At 40.4% G+C, this 22241-nt stretch overlaps 1 protein-coding gene across 1 annotated transcript; it reads right to left on the minus strand.

The window, feature by feature from the left end:
- Positions 1-140: 140 nt before the first annotated feature.
- Positions 141-18090, minus strand: LOC122666756 (serine/threonine-protein phosphatase 4 regulatory subunit 2-like). The gene is made up of 8 exons (XM_043862820.1): positions 17973-18090; positions 16535-16643; positions 15236-15316; positions 10520-10568; positions 10286-10382; positions 9421-9473; positions 8884-8946; positions 141-821 (listed from the first exon to the last, which is right to left on the minus strand). Exons 2-8 carry the CDS (start codon positions 16633-16635, stop codon positions 471-473), a joined length of 795 nt encoding a protein of 264 aa, XP_043718755.1. The 5' UTR covers positions 16636-16643; positions 17973-18090; the 3' UTR covers positions 141-470.
- Between the last annotated feature and the right edge of the window lie 4151 nt (positions 18091-22241).

Here is a 22241-nt window from a genome sequence, read left to right on the forward strand (position 1 = left end):
AAATTTCTTGGTTCCCACTATAGTAGCTCACAGTAAATTCTCAAATACACATGATCTCTCCTCCTTAATCAAAACCCATCAGATTGATAGTGGCAGCATCCAAAATGATAAACCAGATTGACCTAGTAATTTCATATGACATCAAGTTGTTATATTGAACATGAGAGACTTGTCCCAAAAAGTTTCCAAAACATCCTCCAACCTCAGGTCTCTCAGGACTCCTCAGGTTCGTATTTTCTCCTCAGAGCAACAAAAGCCAAAGTGGCTAAGTGATTCTTGTGACAGCTTTAAATAAAGCATGAGGCAGAACATAAGTATACAATTATCCTTCGCAGAACAATGTCACTATGAGTACTACAGCAGCTCATTCCAACTGAAATGTAACCATGGTCAAAGCACACCTGGCTAATATAGCCCAAATCTAAGAAATAAAGATAAGGGCTAATTCATTTTCAGAAAGAAAGATTTGTCTATGAGCCAGTAGAATTGAGCTGTTCGCTTGAAGGAGAGGACTCAGTGGATGGCTCAGAATTGGTGCTTGCCTCAGAGCTTGTTTCTTGTGTTCCAACCATAACTTCACCTGTATTCTCCATATTAGAGTCTTTGTTACCTTCCTCAACCTCCTCTGCCTCTGCCTCTACCTCTGCCTCTGCCTCTGCCATTTCTTCATCTCCATCACCTGCAGTACCTTCTACCCCATTTTGGATTGGGTAGGAGTGATCTTGGAGATCTTCTATTCCATTGGCAGGTTCACCTGGATTTGGTTTCATTGATGGGAACGGATCAGTGGACATGGATAGAGTTGACGTCACCGACAAATTCTGTATACAGGAGCTACATTGTATGTTAATGAGGTAAACCAAACTCGGCAGGTAAAAGAAGAAAAAGAAGGGACAGCATGGCCAACATGACCTTCAGAACAAGAAAAACATTTTAAGCAGACGCTTGCCTTAAAAAAGAGCATCCCAGTGCACAAGGCTCCCACTACTGCAGGGTCTGGGAGGGGCAAATGTACAAAGCCTTACCCCTGCTTCGCGGAGAAGCTGTTTCCAAATTTTGAACCCGCAACCTGATGGTTTCAATAGCGCAACTTAACCGTTGCATCATGGCTTGCCTAACCTGAAGAAAATAGTCCTTGACAAAGGATGTCACACTGTATGCTGAGGCTTATCAAGGTGCATGCACCATTAGCATCTTATCTTCACCACCCATTCCCAGCATGGTTTTGCAAAGTGCATGTTCCTGATGAGCATAACATGCAACCGAGTATGCATCATGGACAACCTTGGCCCACTTGCCCAGTGGATCCTTAGCCTCGGGGATGCCATATTCAGGTGGTGTATAAGTATACAACAACAATAACCATAACCTTATCCCAACTTAATGGGGTTGGCTATATGGTTCCTAGAAGAGACAATAAAATAATAATAAAGAAGTAAAAGGGGGCATACAAGTAAAGAGGTACAAGAGGGGGAGGGGCATACAACATCGGCACAAATTAAATGGGTGTCGATAGAATATATAAGAGGTAAAGGGGGGGGGGGCATACAACATCGACACAAACTCTTCTTAGCTACGTACCACTTCATATCCACCCAACCTGCAGCTCTAAGTCTCGAAGTCTAGTGTAAAACAAAAAACAACATCAAGTCTAACTAATTGGGATCAACTGACTACAAAGATATTTGATCTCCAATCAGCTCTATTTGAGGTCATATTAGGAACAAGGCCTAGGCTAAGCATGTCTTTCTTCACCACTTCTCCTAAGGTTATCTTAGGCCTGCCCCTGGTTCTTTTGGTTCCCTCAATCAGAATCATGTCGCTCCTCCAAACTGGGCCCCCTGAAGGCCTCTATTGCACATGGCCAAACCACCTCAAACGACTCTCTCCAAGTTTATCATGTATCGGAGCTACTCCAACCCAGCTCTAATATGATCATTCCCTACTTTATCTTCATAGTTTTCCCACACATGCATCTCAACATCCTCATCTCTGTAACACCATGTTTATTTGTATGGCAATTCTTCACAGCCCAGCATTCCACCCCGTACAACAAAGCTGGTCTAATGACAATCCTATAAAATTTTCCTTTAATCTTTAAAGGGATACTCTGATCACACAATATTCCAATCGAACCTCTCCACTTCATCCACCCTATTTTAATCCTTTGGGCAACATCGTCATCTATGTCGCCCTCCTTGTTTATGATTTTGATCCTAGATATCTAAAGTGGTCACTTTGCGGGATCTCCCTCTAATCAATATTCACCACTTCATTAACCGTCCCAAAATAGCTAAAGTCACACACCATGTATTCGGTCTCAGTTCTACTTATCTTCACACCTTTTGATTCCAAGGTTGTCCTCCATAGTTGTTCCACTTTGGCGTTAATTCCTACTTGTCTCATCTACCAAAACAATATCATCTACAAATCTTCCTAGTCATATATACAGAGAGAGAGAGAGGGTGCATCTTGTCGTCACCAAAATGGTGAAGTGATGTTGTAACTTCTTTTGATTGCCAAGTGTTTTATTCCCAAAAGTTATTGATGTGGAACAAAGGTCCAACTGAAATATGCCCGCAGAGCAAAGCCCAAACAGGATAGGCCCATATTATTGGTTTTCATGGATCAAGCTAGACCCAAGCCTAAAACCAATATTGGGTCAGGCCTAAGCCCAATTCTAGTCTATGTGTGAAAGAAATCTCTAAGAAAATGTTAGTTATCAATAAAGGAATCTCTAGCCTAAGACCAATATTGGGAGTTACCCCGATCAATGACAAACTCGGTGAGAGTCATTTAAGGTGGTATGGTCATGTTCAACGGAGGCCTAGGGACGCCCCAGTAAGGACTGATATGATCTTGATTGAAGGAGCTAAAAAAGCTAGGGGCAGGCCTAAAATGACCATTTGAGGTGGTATGGTCATGTTCAATGGAGGCCTAGAGACGCCCCAGTAAGGAGGAGTGATATGATCTTGATTGAAGGAGCCAAAAGAGCTAGGGGCAGGCCTAAAATGACCATAGGAGAAGTTGTGAAGGACATACATAGTCTAGGTCTTGTATAACCTCGGATAGATCCTTTTGGAGGGCAAGGATCCATGTAGCAGACCCCATTTAGCTGAGATTTTCCTGTCTTGCTAGGTTGTGCCTCTTTCCTCTTACTTTCATCCTTCATCTTTCATCCTTCTTTTGTCAATTTCCTCTTTCATCTTTCTTTTGTCTTTTTCCTTACTTCGTTTTGTTTGGACCCATGTAGCCGACCCCATTAAATTGGGATAATGCTGACTTTGTTGTTGTTTTTGTTGTTGTTGTCAAAGGGGAAGCTCCATTGTAAAAATTAGGTAAAGGTTCGGTGGGAGTCAAGTCAATGTTTGGTGGCTGGTAGGTGGGAAGTTAGGCACATGTCTTGTGGGTTTGTTAATTTTTTAATGTTTTGTCAAGCCTATATAATATGTAAGAATCATAGAGCTAAATACACAAGAATTTTATAAATAAAGAATGCTTTAGTTTAGTACCATTGAGCTGTGAGAGAGTGTGAGGTGAGATACCTTGTGGTTAGTGAGAGACTGACCAAGGCCATAGGTGAGAGGCCTTGGTCATATCCTTCTATTCTTTTCCCTTCTCTTCTACTTACTCTTCTACCCTGTTTCTGTTAAGAACCTAGAATCTGTACTTGAGTTATTATTATTCTAAAATCTCTTCCACTGAAGGCTCAAAGGTGGCTGCTAGTAGAAGGCCAACTTCTGTCACTCATAACCTTTCAGTCCAGCAAGGCAGCATCACCGACACTCTTTCCAGCAAGATAGATAGTCTCTACTTGAAGGAGGATACCTTGCTGCCATGGGGTACTAACGTTTTCTGTTTAGTTTTCGGTTGTGTTATTCCCTGTCCATATACAGGCCCCTTTCACCAGCAGGCTGTGAGTTGTCTTTCCTCTTGATTTTGGCCAACCTAACCCTGCAATTCTGGTTTCTACTTGGAATCCTAGTCTCTACCTGTGACTTAGGATACCATCATTTTGGAATCCTAGTCTCTACTGTGATTTCTGATTTCAGACTTGGTATCTGACGATCTGCCGGATGAGTTGCCACCATAGTTGTCATATCGTCGCCATATCGACGCCATGGCGTCATATCGCTGGAGAAGTGGGCATATCGACTACCGATATAGATGATGTAAGAATATCGATCGATATGGCCTCCATGTCGTCGCCATGGTGCCGCCATGGACGCCATACCATGACATATGGCCATATCGGGCGACATGGTTGTTTCAAATTATAAAACTTAATTTTTTTTAACCGTTTTTTATTTTAATGCTTTTTCCTTAGCATAAAAAAATTTTAAAAAAACATCAAACAGAAAACACTAATACACTATTGACTAATACACAATCACATATTCACATTAGCAAATTTTATTTTTTTATTTAGATGGGTTGTTTTAGCTTTATTCACTTATATAAATTACGTTCTTGTAATTGTTTTTTTTGTTTTGTTACTTTTGTAGTCACTTTCACATGAATCATATCTCAACTCTCATGATTTTTCAACTTTATTATCAGCAAGACTATTGCTATCAATTATTTGATAGTCCATGATTTCATATACACTAATGGATATTACACTTTCATGAATTAAACCATAGTAGATTAGTAGTACACTTTCATGTTAATTTTTTATGTTATAGGGTATGTATTATAGCATACTAAATGACATTAAAAATAGAGAAAATAAAAAATAAAACATGGTCGATATAATCGCCATGGCGGGCGATCGACATGACACCCCTCCACCGACTTGGATCGTCGTGACGACGTGACAACTATGGTTGCCACCAATGTGTGATATTCAGCACACAATTGACTTGTTACCCGGTTTAATGTTGCCCAACCTGCCAGCTTATTGCCTTAGTCCGACTGAGCATGCCAAGCTGAAATGGCAAGTTGACGACCTATTGAGAAAAGGGTTCATACAAGAAAGCTTGAGTCATTGCGCAGACCCTGCTTTGTTTACTCGAAGGAACGATAGTATATGGCAGCATAGTTGTCAAGGCAACGCCTATTCAATGTTGGTGTCGCCTTGTTTTTCACCCCCCTCAATCGCCTTGGTTCGCCTAGGCACCTTAACAACTATGCATGGCAGATGTGTATCGAGAGCAGAGACATCAATAAAATCACCCTCAAGTACCGATTTTTCATCCCTCGATTGGATGATGTGCTTGACATATCCGGTGCTAGGGTCTTTTTCAAAATAGACCTTAAAAGTTGCTACCACCAAACACACATTCAGTCAGGAGACGAATAGAAAATGGCATTCAAAACAAAAGATGTGCTATTTGAGTGGAGAGTTATGCCATTCGACTTAATCAATGCATCTAGTACCTCTATGCGTATGATGACACAGGTACTCCACCCTTTATTGATCATTTTCTTGTTGTTTACTTTGACGACATTCAGATCTATAGCAAACAACAAGAGGATCATGTGGATCACTTGCGACAAGTCTTTGACGGTACTTCGAGCTGAAAAGCTCTACATCAACCTAAAGAAGCGTTCCTTAATTCTACCAAGGGTTGTGTTCCTTGACTTCATCGTATCATCAAAGGGAGTTGAAGCTGACCCGGAAGAGATCCAAAGCATACTTGATTGGCCTCCACCAAAGACCCTTACAGAGACCCGTAATTTCCATGGCCTCGCTTTATTCTATTGGAGATTTATTCAGAATTTCAGCGCCATCATGGCCCCGATCACAGAATGCATGAACTAGACGAAAGGCAAGTTCGAGTAGACCCCTGCGGCAAGCAAGGCCTTTGCATTGATTAAGAAGAAGACAGAGGCCCCCCATGTTGCAACTTCCAAGACTTTGACCAAGTGTTTGAGATTGCTATTGATGCCTCACATATTGCTCTTGGAGGAGTTCTTATGCAAAGAAGTCATCCTATAGCCTTCCATAGTGAGAAGCTCAACGACGCCAAAAGGCGCTATTCCACCTACAACCTTGAACTCTATGCTCTGATTCAGGTCTTAAAGCATTGGAGTCATTACCTTATTGGTTAGGAGTTTATTCTATAAATTGACCACGAGGCCCTTAAGAACTTGCACTTGCAATCTCAAAAGGACGTAGCCATCGACATGCCAAGGGGGTGGCATACCTCCAAGAGGTCATCTTTGCACTAAAGTATAAGGCAGGAAATGAGAACACAGTGGCTGATGCTGTGAGCCGTAAAGTGTTAACCATACATACCTTTTCAGCACATGCCATCAATATCAATCACATCCAGGATGTATATGCTCTGGACAAGGAATTCTCACAGGTTTTTCAGGAATTACAGCAAGTTGGACGACATCCACTCCACGATGGTTGCCTCTTCTTTGGGAACCAATTATGCATCCCGGAGTCTTCTTTACGTCATCACCTTATACGAGAACTGCATGGTGGAGAATTGGATGGTCATTTTGGCAAATATAAGACTTTCCTACAAGTCTCGAGTTGATATTATTGGTCACACATGTCCCGAGACGTAAATCACGTAATCAAAATGTGTTGTGTCTGTCAACTTGCCAAAGGGACGAGGCATAACACGGGCTTGTACTCTCCTTTGCTCGTTCCACACAGACCTTGGATCTATATTAGTATGGATTTCATACGTGGATTACCTACTACAAGGGAGAAATATGATTCTAAATTTGTGGTGGTTAACCGCTTCTCTAAGATGGCACATTTTATATAATGTCGATGACGTATAATGCTTCACACATTGCTACTCTCTTTTTCAAGAATGTAGTACGACTTCATGGCTTACCATAATACGACTTCAATTGCTTCAATCTTGTCTACAACGATAGTAGGAAGTTGACATACAGGACACCTTTTTATTATGTGATTGACATCTCGGGACATGTGTGACCAATAATATCGATCTGAGACTTGTAGAAGAGTCTTATGTTTGCCAAAATGATCACCCAATCCTCCACCATGCAGTTCTCGTATAAGGTGATGACGTAAAGAAGACTCCAGAATGCATAATCGGTTCCCAAAGAAGAGGAAACCATCGTGGAGAGAATATCGTGGTCCGATACCAATTAAACCAGTACAAGGCGCCCTACACTATGGCGGTAGTCACCTAGGCCCCTAGAGATCCGTCTTGGCGATGCCTTGACAACTATGCCTTACACAGGCTGTACTTAGATCCATGAAGATGACTTCAAGCACCTAAACCCTAACTTGTATGAACAATATATGGCACTTATGCATTCATCTAAGACAGATGAAATCAAGCCGGGGAGAATTGATGTGGATCAAAGATTCCAACTGAAATATGCCCGCAGGAACAAAGCCCCAACAGCATAGGCCCATATTTGTTGGTTTTCATTGATCAAGCTAGGCCCAAGCCTATGACCAATATAAAGTCAGGCCTAACCCAATTCTAGTCTATGTGTGGAAAGAATCTCTAGGAGTATGTTAGTTGTCAATAAAGGAAGTCCTATTGTCAAAGGGGAGGCTCCATTGTCAAAATTAGGTAAAGGTTTGGAGGGAGTTAAGTCAATGTTTGGTGGCTGGTAGGTGGAAGTTACGCACATATTTTGTGGGTTTGTTATTATTTTTAATGTTTTGTTAGCCTATATAAGATGTGAGAGCCATAGAGCTCAATACACAAGAATTTATGAATGAAGAATGCTTTGGTTTAGAACCATTGAGCTATGAGAGACAGTGTATGGTGAGATACCTTGTAAGGCCATAAGTAAGAAGCCTTGGTCATATCCCTCTATTCTTCTCCTTTCTCTTCTACATACTCTTCTACCCTGTATCTGTTAAGAACCTAGAATCTGTGCTTGAGTTATTATTATTCTAAAATCTATTCTATCGAAGGCTCAAAGGTGGCGCTAGTCATAGTTGTCACGGCATCTAGACGACCCAAGGCGTTAGAGAGTGCAAAAAATCAAGGCGACACCAACTAGGCAACCAAGGCGTCCAAGGCGCGGCGCATTGACAACTATGCTGCTAGTAGAAGGCCAACTTCTGTCACTCCTAACATTTCAGTCCAGCAAGTCAGCATCACCGACACTCTTTCCAGCAGGGTAGATAGTCTCTTCTTGAAGATGGATATGTTGCTGCCATGGGGTACTAAGGTTTTCTAGTTTAGTTTCAGTTGTGGTATTCCCTGTCCATATACAGGCCTCTTTGAACAGCATATCCGATCCACCTGACTAGCAGGTTGTGAGTTGTCTTTTCCTTTTCTGGTCCAACCTAGCCCTGCGATTCTGGTTTCTACTTGGGATCCTAGTCTCCTGCTTCACAGAAAGGCTCTCCCTCCCTCCCTCCCTCCCGCTTCCAGCAGGTTGTGAGTTGTCTTTTCCTCTTAATTCTGGTCCAACCTAGCCCAGCGATTCTGGTTTCTACTTGGGATCTCTCTCTCTCTCTCTCTCTCTCGCTCGCTCGTTGAAGGCACTGAAATGTGAGGATAATAAATCAATATTATTAGGCTTAGCCCTGACAGCAAGGAATTACTAATTGATATCCTGGCTTTATTTTTCATTTAAACAAGCCTTCCAAGGAGACATCTCCAGAGAAGTGAATAGGAAAAAGGGAGAGCTTCAGTTTTTTCAGTAATTTAAATGGAATATGATCTTGACTAATTCTGTTCTCTTTCTAATCAAAAGCAGGCTTTGAACTGAATTTAAATCACCATGTTATTGTCTATAAATGATCCTAGAAATAAAACTGATTAACCATCATATCAATTTATGCCATGGAAAAGGTACAAGTGTGTGTAATTGAGTTGTTAAAAAAGATAAATTGCAGGCTGGAACAGGCTCTTAGGTCCCAGGGTTCTTAAACAAAAGTAATTAATTATAATCATGCCAACAAAAGTTATGCCAACAAACCTTTTCTAATGCAAGAGCAAGCTTTGAAAGGTTCGGATATATGCTCGGTGCAGCAAGGAGAATCTGCTCAATGCCCAGGAAAAAGGAAAAACAAATATCAAAATAACAGAAACGATGTAATTGACTAATTGTATAAAGAAGAAAAAAAAAAGTAAGAAAACAACAAAACAACCCTGAATAAAATTGCCAAAAACCCATTGCTACCATAAGGAAAGCCGAAGGTACCCAATCCACAAAAAACCAGCCTGATATACCCACAGGTTCAAAACATGAAATACTAACAAAAAAAAAACCCGACATAACTACTCCAACACACAAAACACTAGCATAAAACCCCATAGTTTCAAAACATGAAATTATTTAAATAACATTTCCCCACCTTTTTTTTTTTTTTTTTTTGTGGGGGGGGGGGGGGGGTTGGGATCAGTACCATTACTTGCAAATTGATACACAAGACATGAAAACAATGAACTGATGTTCAACAGCAAACAAGAACTTGAAGCATACAAGAAATCACACCAAACAACGATACGTCACCTCACAGAGCCTCTGAAGGGTGAATGGAGGACCTTCTACAAAGCTAAGAAGAACTGCAAAACAGCAAAAAGTAACCTGAACCACTGGTTTGCTAAACAAAAGAAGAATAAACACAAGCACACAATAGAGTTACTGTTGCATGGGCTCTCTAAAATTGGTGACATGTTCATGTCAGACAAATGTAGGACTATGAAACTACACAGATTCTTGGGCAACTTCTATAATTTATTTTCTTCTTGAGCTTATATGTTTGGCATAAGTACAGATCTAACATACAATTTCACATTCTTCAAACAAAAATTTAAAGGAGGCACAAGTTAAGATATATCAGTGTTTTAACATTAAATACCATTCTTGAATGAATCTCTGAATCCCTCTTTTTAAAGCTTCTCGAATCAGATTCTGTATCTATCTATGGAACGCATGCCTATGAAGCTTATTAATAAAAACAAAATAAGCTGTCGACAGTGGATTGATTGTCAACCCAGTTACATGAATCATATTATCTGTCGTAGAAAGAGCATATTTCGGAAGCACTGAGAACTAATATCCCCTAATCCTGCATAGATTTGAGGACAAGTCAAAACTGAGATTCACAAAAATTCCCTGAAAGCTAAAGAAAGAATGTTCCAAAGGACCAAAGGAAGAATGTTTTGAAGGGATTGGAATTTCACAAACAGAAAGTAATAGCATACGTCATGCACATGTAATGAGACCAACATCTGGGACAACAGTATAATATCTAAAACCACATAAGAACAGCATGACTCATAGATGAAATTACATTTATATTTCAGAATGCAACAAAATAAAGTAACTCAATTGCATTACCAACGATGTTAAGAGATTAAGTTTTCAAAAATACCTTCATCCAACCTTTTGACCAACTCCACATGTGTTTCTCCTAATAAAGAACTCTGTTGATCATTGGCCATCTTTGCTTCTGGATACTCAAATAGGACCTTCGTGAAGCCAATGAAACAGAGAGTCAAAACAATCCTTTCTAAACAAAGACTTAAATATGCGCTGCAACTATAAAAGAACATCCACGTTAATTGGTGTTAGCTGGAGACTATCAGACTGGCATACCTCCCCATACCTGCTTCAGTTGAAATGATAGCAAGCTCTTCAATGTGTCCCAGTCATGCCTACAGTGCAACAAGCAACATAAGTACTTATAACATCAAATTTTCTGACATATGAGAGGTAAACATCTAAGTTTGAATTTAAGTAGAAAAGTGCAGATATAGTGAAAAATTGGAGGTGCCTAAAAACTACACGAATGATAAGAGTCAAAGATTTTGTTTTAATGGTCCGGGGCAATAGTGAAAAATTGGAGTTGCCTAAAACTACAAGAATGATAAGAGTCAAAGATTATGAATTAATGGTCCTGGGCAATACTGATTGAGGTCATTCTGGATTGGACAAAAATCAAGGACCAGCTGATCCAGAAAAAAAAGATAATAAAATATTAAGGATCAGCAATCCTGCACTGTCTTAGCTTGGATCGTCCTCACCCGATACGGATCAGGATCAGGCATAGTTCGAGAACTCGCGAGATCTCGCCGAGATCTTGCTGAGTTTCTCGGTTTTTGGAAAAGCCGAGACGAGACTGCCTACGAGTCTCAAAAGTGCAATATCTCGGCGAGATCTCGGATCTCGGATCTCGGTTGGATCTCGGTTTCGACCCATTATTTTAACCCACCTACCACTTAAATACCTTACCTAATTGGACAAAACTCGACATATCTCGGCGAGATCTCGGATCTCGGGTCCAGATCTCGGGTTGACCCAAAGTTGAGGCTTCAAGTTGAAAAAAGAAAAAAGCACCAACTCGGCAAGATCTCGACTCGTCTCGGTTTTTCCAAGAGTCGAGTTGGTACCGAGACCCGAGTTTTAGTACCTTGGGATCAGGGACTCTGGATGATCAATAATGAGTTTTAGAACCACGCTAATTGCTATTTGAAAGAACTAACAAATATGTGACCCACACAACGTGTTGCATCAGAGGATAGAACAGTATTGAAATTACCCTAAATCAATAGAAGGGAGAAAAATTTTGTTGTATGAATGGCAAGCATGGCCACTCATTTTGCCACATGGGAGAATGATGTGGCAAACCTGACTATTGGATTTCTAGGGACTGGGATGGATTGAACAGCCTCAGATTCACTCATTTACCCCTCCATGTATGTCCAAGCACATCACTTGTAGTCTTGTGCACCTCTCCACAAAATGTGGGGGTAAGGCTGCGCACATATGCCCCTACCCAGACCTTGAAATAGCGGGAGCCTCATGCACTGGGTATGCCCTTTTTTTGCTTTGCCACATGGTCAATACTGATTGGGCTGAAACTTGACATGTGAGCAGGGGACTTTAGGATCCACCTGTCCACAAATTTTCAATCTCATCTGAGCTACCAAGTGGAACATGTGGACACATGGTTTGAGGAATCAGATGTGGATCGGGGGGAATCAGCTGACCCTGATTCTGGAGCAGTGCAGCAGATCGGGTATGGAATTGGATCAAATCGGGAATCGACCAATCCAATCCAAACCGATTCTCAGCTCCAACTTTGTTTTTTTCTTTTCAATCTTGACACATGTCACTGATCTAACTTTGCATGGTGACCACACGTCACTGATCTACAATCTAAAAAAGAAAAAGCAACTGTAGTTTCTGAAAGAACTGAGGGAGGGGATGGAAGGCAGAGGCAGGGGTGTTGCACCCAGAGGGGGAGGGATGCAGAGGCGAGGGATGTTGCAGCCAAAGAGGGAGGAGCATGGATTTGCAGAGGAGGAGGGGCCAGGGGGAGTGGCAAGGGGCATGGAGAGAGAGAGAGAGAGAGAGAGGGGGGCAACCGGAGCCACTCGTCGTAGACCACTATTGGGACCCTAATCGGTGAGCATCTTCATTCCCAAATCCGTTTTATATCCTCCTTTTATCTTCAACAAAACTCTCCCTCTTCTCTGTAACCAAAACCCGGGTAAGTAGTTAGATCAACGATCCTGCTTCGGCCATGGCCAACAACACAAGACACGTGAAGTCTTAATAGTGTTCATGTCCTCTTCTTTGCAGCTACTACTTCTTGTATGGTTACATGGGATCATGGCACTGGAAGTGCAACGAGGAGCCATTAGTTTTCAAAGTGTGGAAGCCATGCTCTGGCAGGTAAGCAGCGTTGGTGATAGTGATACAAGATTAAGAAGCAGAGGAGGGAGGATGGACGATGGGTTTAAGACTTCAAGAGGGGGCCTTTCTGTTCTCTTTGTTTCTTTCATGTTATTAAAGCTAATCTGTTTCCTTGATTGATCGGAATGGAGAAATGAAGCAGGTACCTGAGACACTCCCGGAGCAGTATTGAATAAGATGAAGGCCACACCAAAAAAGTAGAGAATTTGCCATTGATAAGCCCCAAACAATATGTGAAAGCTGACGGCATCTAATGAAGGAGGAAACCACATATGATGTTCTTTGTCACCGCCTCACTGGCCACCGTCATTTAGTTCAAGATGCCGTCCTCTTGTCTGACTGACACTCTCTCGGGCTCCTAGCGCCACTACTCGTCGTTTCATCGGACACACTAAGGATCTTCTTTCCGTCGACTTCTCCATCGACAACCATCATATCATCTCGGCCTCCCACGGCTGCATGATCAAGCTCTGGAACATACTCGCCAAATGCAAGTATAAGGGCTACCACTACTATTTTCTGCAAGGCTCCCCGCTCTATCTGCTTTGTGCGCCCCCCCCCCCCCGCCACTCTCTCACTCCCCCCTCTCTTTCTCAAACATACCTAATTTTCTCATCGTTAAGATGAGATTTCTTTTCTGGTGATGATAGAAGATCACGAAAGCAGGGGTAAAGCTGCATACATTATGACCCTCCCCAGACCCTGCTGTGGAGGGCCCGGGAGCCTTGTGCACTAGGTATGCCCCTTTTTTATAGAAAATCATGAGACTCCAAATGCAAGTTCACCAATAACAAGGTGAATTTTGAAAAATCAAACCTAGAATCTTCTACTGCTCTTGTGTGCACCAAACGCCTAGAAAATTTTGAGATTCAAGAAAACCGTACAAATTCTGAACGGCTTTCTTTACTTCTCTTTTCTTTTCTCGACATTCAAACGCAGCCTAGAACCGGGTCATGCCGTAATTACGAAGAATCACTTAAATTTGTATGCTTTAGACTTCGAGTGTCAAAAACGGTTTAGTTGCACTATTGCAACTATCAGGTTGCAGGTTCGAAACATGGAAACAGCCTTTCCGCAAAGCGGGGGTAAGGCTGCGTACATTTTCCCCTCCCACAAGGCTCCCTGTTATAACGGGAGCCTTGTGCACTCAGACGCTCTTTTTTTTTTAAGACTTCAAGTGTCCAGAAACATTAAGGAACCGAAACCGGCACCAGACCATCCTGCTATTAAACGGGACCAGATCCTAGTTTTGGGACCGTTTAGTATACAGGAGGGTTTTGGGATTGGTCCCCTTGGGATTGGAACCAATAAGGAACTGTCTCGTTTGGCACCCATACCCTCTGTGGTAGGTGGCCCAATCTTTCTATTTCAGCCACACGGAAAGATGATTAACCCAATCTACAACATTCATTAGTATGGGAGGCTATGTTTTGATTTTTGTCCAATACTTTATTGTATGTTCCCACCAATTCAAGATGAAATGGACATTTCTGCTACTTCATTCTGCCACATGGCAGATGGCAAGTGTTCAGTATCCCTGTCCACATCAGCTGCATGTCCCAACAAGTAGTGGACTATCCCTACCTTTTTTGGCCCCACACACCCACATAGTCCCATTGAAACCCCTGATAATACAAAAGAGTGAGTTAGTATGAAACTCCACCATAGAGTGGGTGTAGATTCATAACAGTCCAAAATATCCAATTTGTAAATCATAAACCAAGACAATCAGACGATATCCCTAACCACCAAATCACTTCTATCCCTTACTGGAAAGTCAGACTAAAAAAGGCTGCCGGGGGATGGAGGGCCCTATTTATGATCCATTGGATGTCGCATAACATCATTTCAAGCTAATTCTTGGGCAAGGGGATCTCCCACAACTTAAGCAAAATACATAGCTGATGTAGGACAGCCAAGTGTTTCAAAATCTAGGGATGAAATATAACAGAAAGCTGGTAGGAAGGGCAGCATGGATTAGGATTTCAAAGAACAGACAAGAAAGACGAAAAGTGTAAGGTAAAGCTACTGTTTTGGAACCTGTGAACTGTAACCATTAAGAGCAACTTAGAAGAAAATAAGAAGAGAGGAGGGAGAGAAGAGATCAAGAAGGGAAAGAAAACTGGCCACCTAGGCTATTACCAAATCAAAACAAATTTAACCCATTCTATTCCATTTTTTTTTAGAGGGGGGGGGGGGGGGTGCCACATTTATTAAAAAAACAAAAAAAGAAGTTTCTTAAATCTAAAACACTTAGGCAGCTAGACTAACTTAAATACCAAGGACTCTAAAATACTTAACTGATAAGAACTGTTGAAGCCTAAGTCCTCTAGATAACTTGGGCCCTACCCAACTAACCAAAAGAGGATTCTTTAATGACTAATAAACTAAAGCCAACTACACTAGCTAATGGACCCTAATACTGATTAAAATAATTATTTTCATGCACCTCGTTACTTATGAGCCTTGTAAAAATTAATAGCATTGCACAATATAGACTAAGCACCATATGTAATAAAGTGCCTGTGAGCACGCACCGCCTTGACTGTGTAGAAAATGTTAAAGAGATTCAACTCTGGCCCAGAAACAGCTCATCTCAGTAGCATAAGGAAAGGAAACATACCAAAACTTTCCAGTGGTTGAAATGAGTTCCAGTATTTCTCTAACTTCTTCATCAGTGATCTCTTGCTTTTTTCCTTCATCTCTATAATACCAAAGACACCAAAACATTAATAGCATTGTGAAAAAGAAAATTATTGATTTACAGGGGGAAAAAATCATCTTGAATAGGTAAGCACTTAAGTGCAGCACAATGACTGATCTTTCACATTCTGCAATTTAACTCTGATGGGTACTTTATCAGGAACCTTGGTCCATCCGGGATTTTGTGGGCATCCACAGAGAATGATGGTGCCTTCACTAACTCTTAAATCCTATTACAGCAGGTAACACAATCAGAGAAAAGATCATGATCACTTTGGCCTCAAGCTTGTTTCTTCCAATCACCTTCAGAGTTGGGAAATCATAGTAGATTCAGCTATTTCCAACATCAGGCTGTCCACTGGACCCTGGAAATTGTCCCAACTCATCATGAAGGCTCAGTCTGAAGCTTCCTCTGTGAACATCTCATTCATGTGGACATGGACACCCAGATCAAGCAAACTCCTCAGCAAAAGGTTCAATTGGGATTCAAATGATGACCGATCAAATTCTACTTCGATACGTTTACATTTATGATTGTGATGTATTAGCCATGGTTAGCTGATGTGTTGTATTGTTCTTAGAGAGTCTATCCATCTCTTCTCTCCAATACAATTGTAGTTAGTAAATTGTTTTTTTTTTTTTAAAAAAGAAAGAAAGAATACAAAGAAAAATGACAGAGAGTTATAGGGCAACAACCATGGCACACAACCAAAACATGAATATAATTCAGGAATGATCTCTTAGATTCACTCGAGTGAACTAACAGCTCATCCACAAGTATTTGTCATTTTCCTCTTAGATTCACTCGAGTATGTGAAACAGCAAGTCACCAGTGATCATGTGCATCCCAAAGGCACCCATAAAATTTGTCATCTCAAAATCAAAATGTATAGCCTTGATGCCAAGACAGTTCTGTGCGGAGAAGACATAAGTTGATCAGTTCATCCTCATACTAAATCCCACCATTTTCTCAATTTCGCAATCAAATTAACAAAAAGAATACAAAGATTTCCATTGGGTTTACGCACAGTAAAAACTTCAAACATATGCATGCTAGAAGAAAAGCCCTTTCATTGGAAAGACCAAACATGTCTAGAACCTGCATTAGTAAATGCAAATAACTTTACAAGGGATTACATAATAAATGCATTCAAAATTCCCTTATAGCATTACACAATATAAAGAATAAAATGACAACCAAATGAGAAATAGCACATACCCATGATTTAAGAAATTTTGTTCAGGATCTTCTGATTGGGGATCCGGGGCATTAGAAGAAAATGATGGAGGCTGTGAATTTTCTGTTGCAGTCGTTTCCATTTACCCACCTGCATGAGCATTAGAGGTTCAGAAATATGATAACCATTTGAAATTTCAAACAAAGTAATATCAAATACAGCATAATGAAAATAATTTGAGAACCGATACCCAACATCGCCGCTTTCAATTGAATGTGTAAAGTACTTCCAATTTATAATCTATTTTATTTTCCTTAAGAATCATATTAGAAATATCAGGTAGCCAGTCAGTACTCAGAGAATGTCAAGTCAATCCTTTCACCATGGGTCCTGAAAATTCACTATTTTTTTGGGTATTTCTGGGAGTGACACACAAAAATATAATCTAAATGCAGCAATAATGACCCAGTTGTTAGCTAGTATGCCCACTTGGAAGCGATGCGCAACATACCCAGTGTACGAGGCTCCCGCCACTGCATGGTCTGTGGAGGGTCATAACGTACACTGCCTTACCCCTGCTTTTGCAGAGAGGCCGTTTCCAGACTTGAACCCGTGACCACTTGGTCACAATGGAGCAACTTCACCATTGAAGCGATGAGCAACATATCAACTGAAAAAACAATCCCACTTGCTCAGGGAATGTCTTACCCTCGGTGTTTATGCCCTATATAAGGGTAAGGGTACAGTACACACACAAAATACAGGATTTCAACAACAGCTTCCCAAACTGACTGACTGACTCTTTTGAAGGAGAATTCTGCAACACACAAATGACGCTTCCAGAATTTCCTTGGGTATAAGCATGGTGGTAAACCAAGCAATGTTCTCAATAGTGTATTAGTTAAGTTAAATTAAGTAATCAAGCTTATAGTGGCAGAGGTTGTCTTATTAAACTCACAGATGACAACACCTGCTCAACCAGAACTAACACTTATGCAGCACAGACATGGTTTTAATGGTAACAAGGATTATGAGCCTAAAAGCAAGAAACTAATTAAACCATATCCATATTAACCAAAAACGTATCATTACAGGCAAAATAATAAGCAAACCCATCTGACAAATAAATCATCGAATGAGAAGAAGATGAAGATGAATATATTTAAAAGTTAAAGAAAAAATACAAACAAACAAGTAAAGTAAATAAGTTATAAAGTTAGTGGTGAAGCATTGCAATTGTATTGGTGACGACAAATCGAAATAGATGATCACTTCACATTCGTAAGTAAAGGGTGTTAACTTCGTAATCTTCTTAGACACATTAAAACCCTACACACTCCAACAACTCTTATTCACTCGTAGATAGCTTGAAATCTGGAAGGGAAACAAATAACAATAATAAGCAAAAATTAACAGACTCAATTACAAATTACCAGAGAACCAAAGACCAGATGAGCTTATCAAAATGTGGAATTTCACTTGCAGAGCAAATAAGCCCTAGATCAATTATGCACGATGCACCCTCTTTCACTTCGACTGCTTCAACAGAGGAACGATACATAGGATACTGCGCATATTTATAGAGAGAAAGCGAGAGAGGGGGTGGGGTTGGGGGAGGTCGTTCAGACCGGCAAGTGAAGTGGAGTTGTCCACTGAGTACCGATGGAAAAATTAATCGAAAAATTACTAGTATACCCCATGTATTATTCCCCGATTGCTTAATATCCCTATTTTTTTTTAAATTTATTTGAACACCCCCTTGCATTTTACGATTTCTTTCAAATAGGTTATATCCGTTAGTCAATCACCGTTTAGTGATGACATCATGGATTAGAAAAATCCTAAATGCCCAACTATACCCCTTAAGGGTAGTGAAGTAACCATTTTACCCTCCTTCTTCTTGTTCTTGCAACCCCACCGCCCTTACACCCTTTTATCCTCCTCCTTCTTCTTCTTGTTTTGATCCTTTGTATGAAAATCTTGAAGAAAGAGGAAAGGGTTTTTGTTTCTTTTCATTCTTTCCACACTAGTTCTTTGGAAATTGTAATATGTTTCGTAGTTAGATATTGAATATGAATCTTGGTGCGTACACCATTCCTCTGCGCATTCCGGGGTCTCTTTCTTTTATTTTTTTGTTCTTTGAAATTTTGGCTCGCCTTAATGCCTCAGGCATTGATGGGTGGGGAATCGGAGATTAATGGCAGAATTCTTTGGAGTATTATAGAAATTGCAGGTGATTAAACCTATATTCCAGCTTTACCTGATGTTCTGAACTTTCTTTTTATTTTCTTGCCCCTTCTATAGATTGATCAAACAGTTAACTCTTCTCTTTTAGCTTTTTGTCTGTAGCTCTAAATTTTTAGAGTGATTTATAATTATTTTCCCTTTGTTAGATTTTTTTTTATGAGAAAAAAATTTTGATAAATTAAAAGGAGGAATATACAAGAGAGTTAGAGCCCAAGACCTTTATGTCCAAATTAGAAACTATTGCAGAACACAAAGGATCTCCTATCATACTAAACTTTAAGTCCAAGTCTTGGGCTACAGAGTTGATATACAAAAGGTACAGAAGGAGATGCCACGGCCAAGGATTAGTAGATGGAGATGGAAGAAGACCGGAGATCTGTTGATTCGAATACCACACTTCTTTTATCTTCAACCCTAAACTGGAGGCATGATCTAGCCCTGTACGAATACAAAATGCTTTGGTTCTAACTTGTGGGAAGATATGATCGAACCTGTAGCAAATAACTTAAACTTGCCATCTATCAAAAGAACATAAGCCCATCCTACTGTACCTAATCCTGTGATTTGAGATCATGCACAAATTAAAACAAGAAATTTAAAATTAGGTAAGTGAGAAAAAGTAGATATCTGAGAAACTTCCTCAGGCTGGTAAAATACGTCAAAGGGATGAACAATAGGGGGGATAATTCCAAATCAGCTAACCATCGATCAATATTTTTCATCACCCAAATTGGATGTGGTTTCTTATGACCATAGACCACCTTGTTTCGAACGGACCAAATAAAATAACATGAAATAATAAAAACCCCAAAGAACCAAGATAAGATTGTTTGTCCATCTTCAACTTAACCAACATAGAAAGACAGAACTTTTCCAGAGAAGGGTGAGACAAAATTTGGTTCTCAATCCCAACGGACCAACAACCCAGATATGTTTAACCCAATCACAAGAAAGGAATAAGTGCCAGTAAGATTCGACACCATTTCACAAAGAACACAATAAGGTTCGATCGAAAGCCATTTGTGTAAAGTTGCCTTGATTGGGAAACCTGCATTCAACACACGTCAGAAAAACAATTTAAATTTGGGATGCACTTTAAGTCTCCAAAAAAAATCCCACCAGGTGAAAAGCAATATATTAGGGGGCTGATTTAAAGAAGACAAGGATCTAGCCGCAAGTTTAGTTGTGAATTTACCAGTTTTAGCCAGGAAACACCACCAACTATCATCAAAAGCAGATAAATTAATTCTATGAATGTGTAAGGAGACATCCACAAGGACAATAGAATTAAGCAAACAAGAGTTCCACTCAGAGGTAGAGATACAATTATCAACCTTAACAGACAAACCAGCATATTTGGAGATGGAATCCAAGGATCAGTCCAAAAAAAGTCGATTTTCCATTAACTATTTTCCTGATCGCAATCTTTTTCAAAGATGGAATATTATGTCTGACACTATTCAAGGTCCAGGATCCATTTTTAGAAATTGGTTTAGGGTCAAACAAGGAGAATTTAGGGAAATAACAGGCTTTTAGGACTTGAGCCCATAAAACAGACCTCTACTCCCTCTCAACTATTTCTTCTTCTTCACAAACTCTTTTTCTCGTTAGTGTCCTACGGTAACAACAACAAACCCTTTCAAACCCCTTTCTTGCTATCTCCCAACACCCTACTTTTCCTCTTCTTTCTTTCTCGTTGTGACAACAATCCAAAAAAAAAAAAAAAATCTATTCTGTTACGAACAGAAGTTGAACCGAAATCCAACCCAATCTTGCGTTATCAACTTCCACCTTCTTTTAGATTTCCATTAATCCCAACACCATAAAACCCTGACCCATCCCATTCCTTTGATTCCAACGTTTTCACCCTCCCTTCTGTTTCTTTTTTTTTTTTTTCTGCAACTTCATTGGACCCATCCCTCCCCCTAGGGTTCCACTGATTAAAGAGAGAGAGAGAGAGAGAGAGAGAGAGAGAGAGCAGGGGGCAAGAAACCAAGAATCCAAAAAAAAATAAAAAATGCACATGGTTTGTTTTGCGATGGTTCAAATCCCTCCTGCCCATTTACCCTTCATGCGTTGGAGTCACCTTGTTGAAGTTAAAGTTCCGCTGCTTGTTCCTAGTTTGTTGCAAGAAGTAGTAGTAGTTAAAGGGTAAATTGGTAATTTTAACTTTACTATTTTCAATTGAATAGGTGATAAGGGTAAAATGGATTTTTCAATTTAACCACTAACAGCAGACTAACGTCGTTAGATTTCAGGGGGTGTCAAGTAATTGTTTGAAAATGTTGGTGCATTAAGCAATCGGTCAATAGTACATGGGGTGTCACACCCCTAGCCCGACAAGGGATAAAATACTATAAAAGGGTATGACTAAGATGCTTAACAACATCCCAACCACTACCAGGATCTCGATACAGTGGCCAATGCACAATCTTAAACTAATACTAAATTTTAGTAATATCAGAGTGCGGAAAGTAAAGGGATATTACATTCCCAAAATGAGATCAAGAGTAGCGGAAGCGTCTATAATATCCAAAGGGTTCACGTCTAAGTGATAAATAACTTAATGTATTACATCTCAACCCAAGGATTAACTGAAACTTAAAATAGCAATAGTACTACCAAAGTTATACAATGTAAATGATGAACAAATTACAAAAGATAAAAATTGTGCCCCAATGGCACAGTCCTTGAGTGTACACCATCATCCAAGTTCTAAGTCATCGGCTCCATTCGGTTCACATCAAAAGGAGGAGCATGATTGAAATATCATCTGCAACAACTAAAAAGGGTTGCGCAACAAGGGGTAAGCTCCACTATGCCCAGTGAGGGGATGAGGAATGCACATACAAGCAATTCACATATAGTCCATGATGCATGTAGTTATTATTCATTTTTCCACCTAGCACACAGTTTAAGTCAAGGTATATGGTATTGCAATAACCCAGAAAACACTATGGGTCACTTAACTTATCACCACAAGGAGACCTCAATTATTACAATGGGGCCCGCACCGGCCGTAGCCTCATACCACCCAGAGGCAGACCCCGATAACCATTACTACCCCTGACCTAGCCTCTCTCACTCTCCACAGGCGGCAGGTGCTCTGGTTACCCAACACCTAAACCCCTGTTGGTAAGGGTCATAGCATAAGGAACTGAAATCCTAACCACATTTATACTACATGAAAATCTATCATCCCGAGAGGTATTCCGGTGTATCAACATCCCATTCCATCTAACACCCGGGAACCAGCACGACACGGCGCATACAGACCAATATGACATGCAAGTTACAAGAATCACATATTCTGGGGTTCTGGTACCGGTACTTACGGGCACCATAACCCAATACAATTCAAATCAATATAATCATCGTCATCATCGAATAAGAGATAAATACAATTATGAAAGCATGCTTATAATGATGCAAATAGCATTATACATGTATAAATGCAATAATAGCAAACCCAAACAAAGCCCAAAACCCACTCACCGATTA

This window comes from Telopea speciosissima, chromosome 7 (assembly GCF_018873765.1).
Source record: "Telopea speciosissima isolate NSW1024214 ecotype Mountain lineage chromosome 7, Tspe_v1, whole genome shotgun sequence".
NCBI classification, from domain to species: domain Eukaryota; kingdom Viridiplantae; phylum Streptophyta; class Magnoliopsida; order Proteales; family Proteaceae; genus Telopea; species Telopea speciosissima.

Coding starts and splice junctions, on each gene's coding strand:
- LOC122666756 (XM_043862820.1), bottom strand. CDS start 16,635: ATGGAAACGACTGCAACAGAAAATTCACAGCCTCCATCATTTTCTTCT. Junction 9,474..10,285: donor GGTCAAAAGGTTGGATGAAG/GTATTTTTGAAA, acceptor GCTGTTTTGCAG/TTCTTCTTAGCTTTGTAGAA. Junction 8,947..9,420: donor CCCTTCAGAGGCTCTGTGAG/GTGACGTATCGT, acceptor GGCATTGAGCAG/ATTCTCCTTGCTGCACCGAG.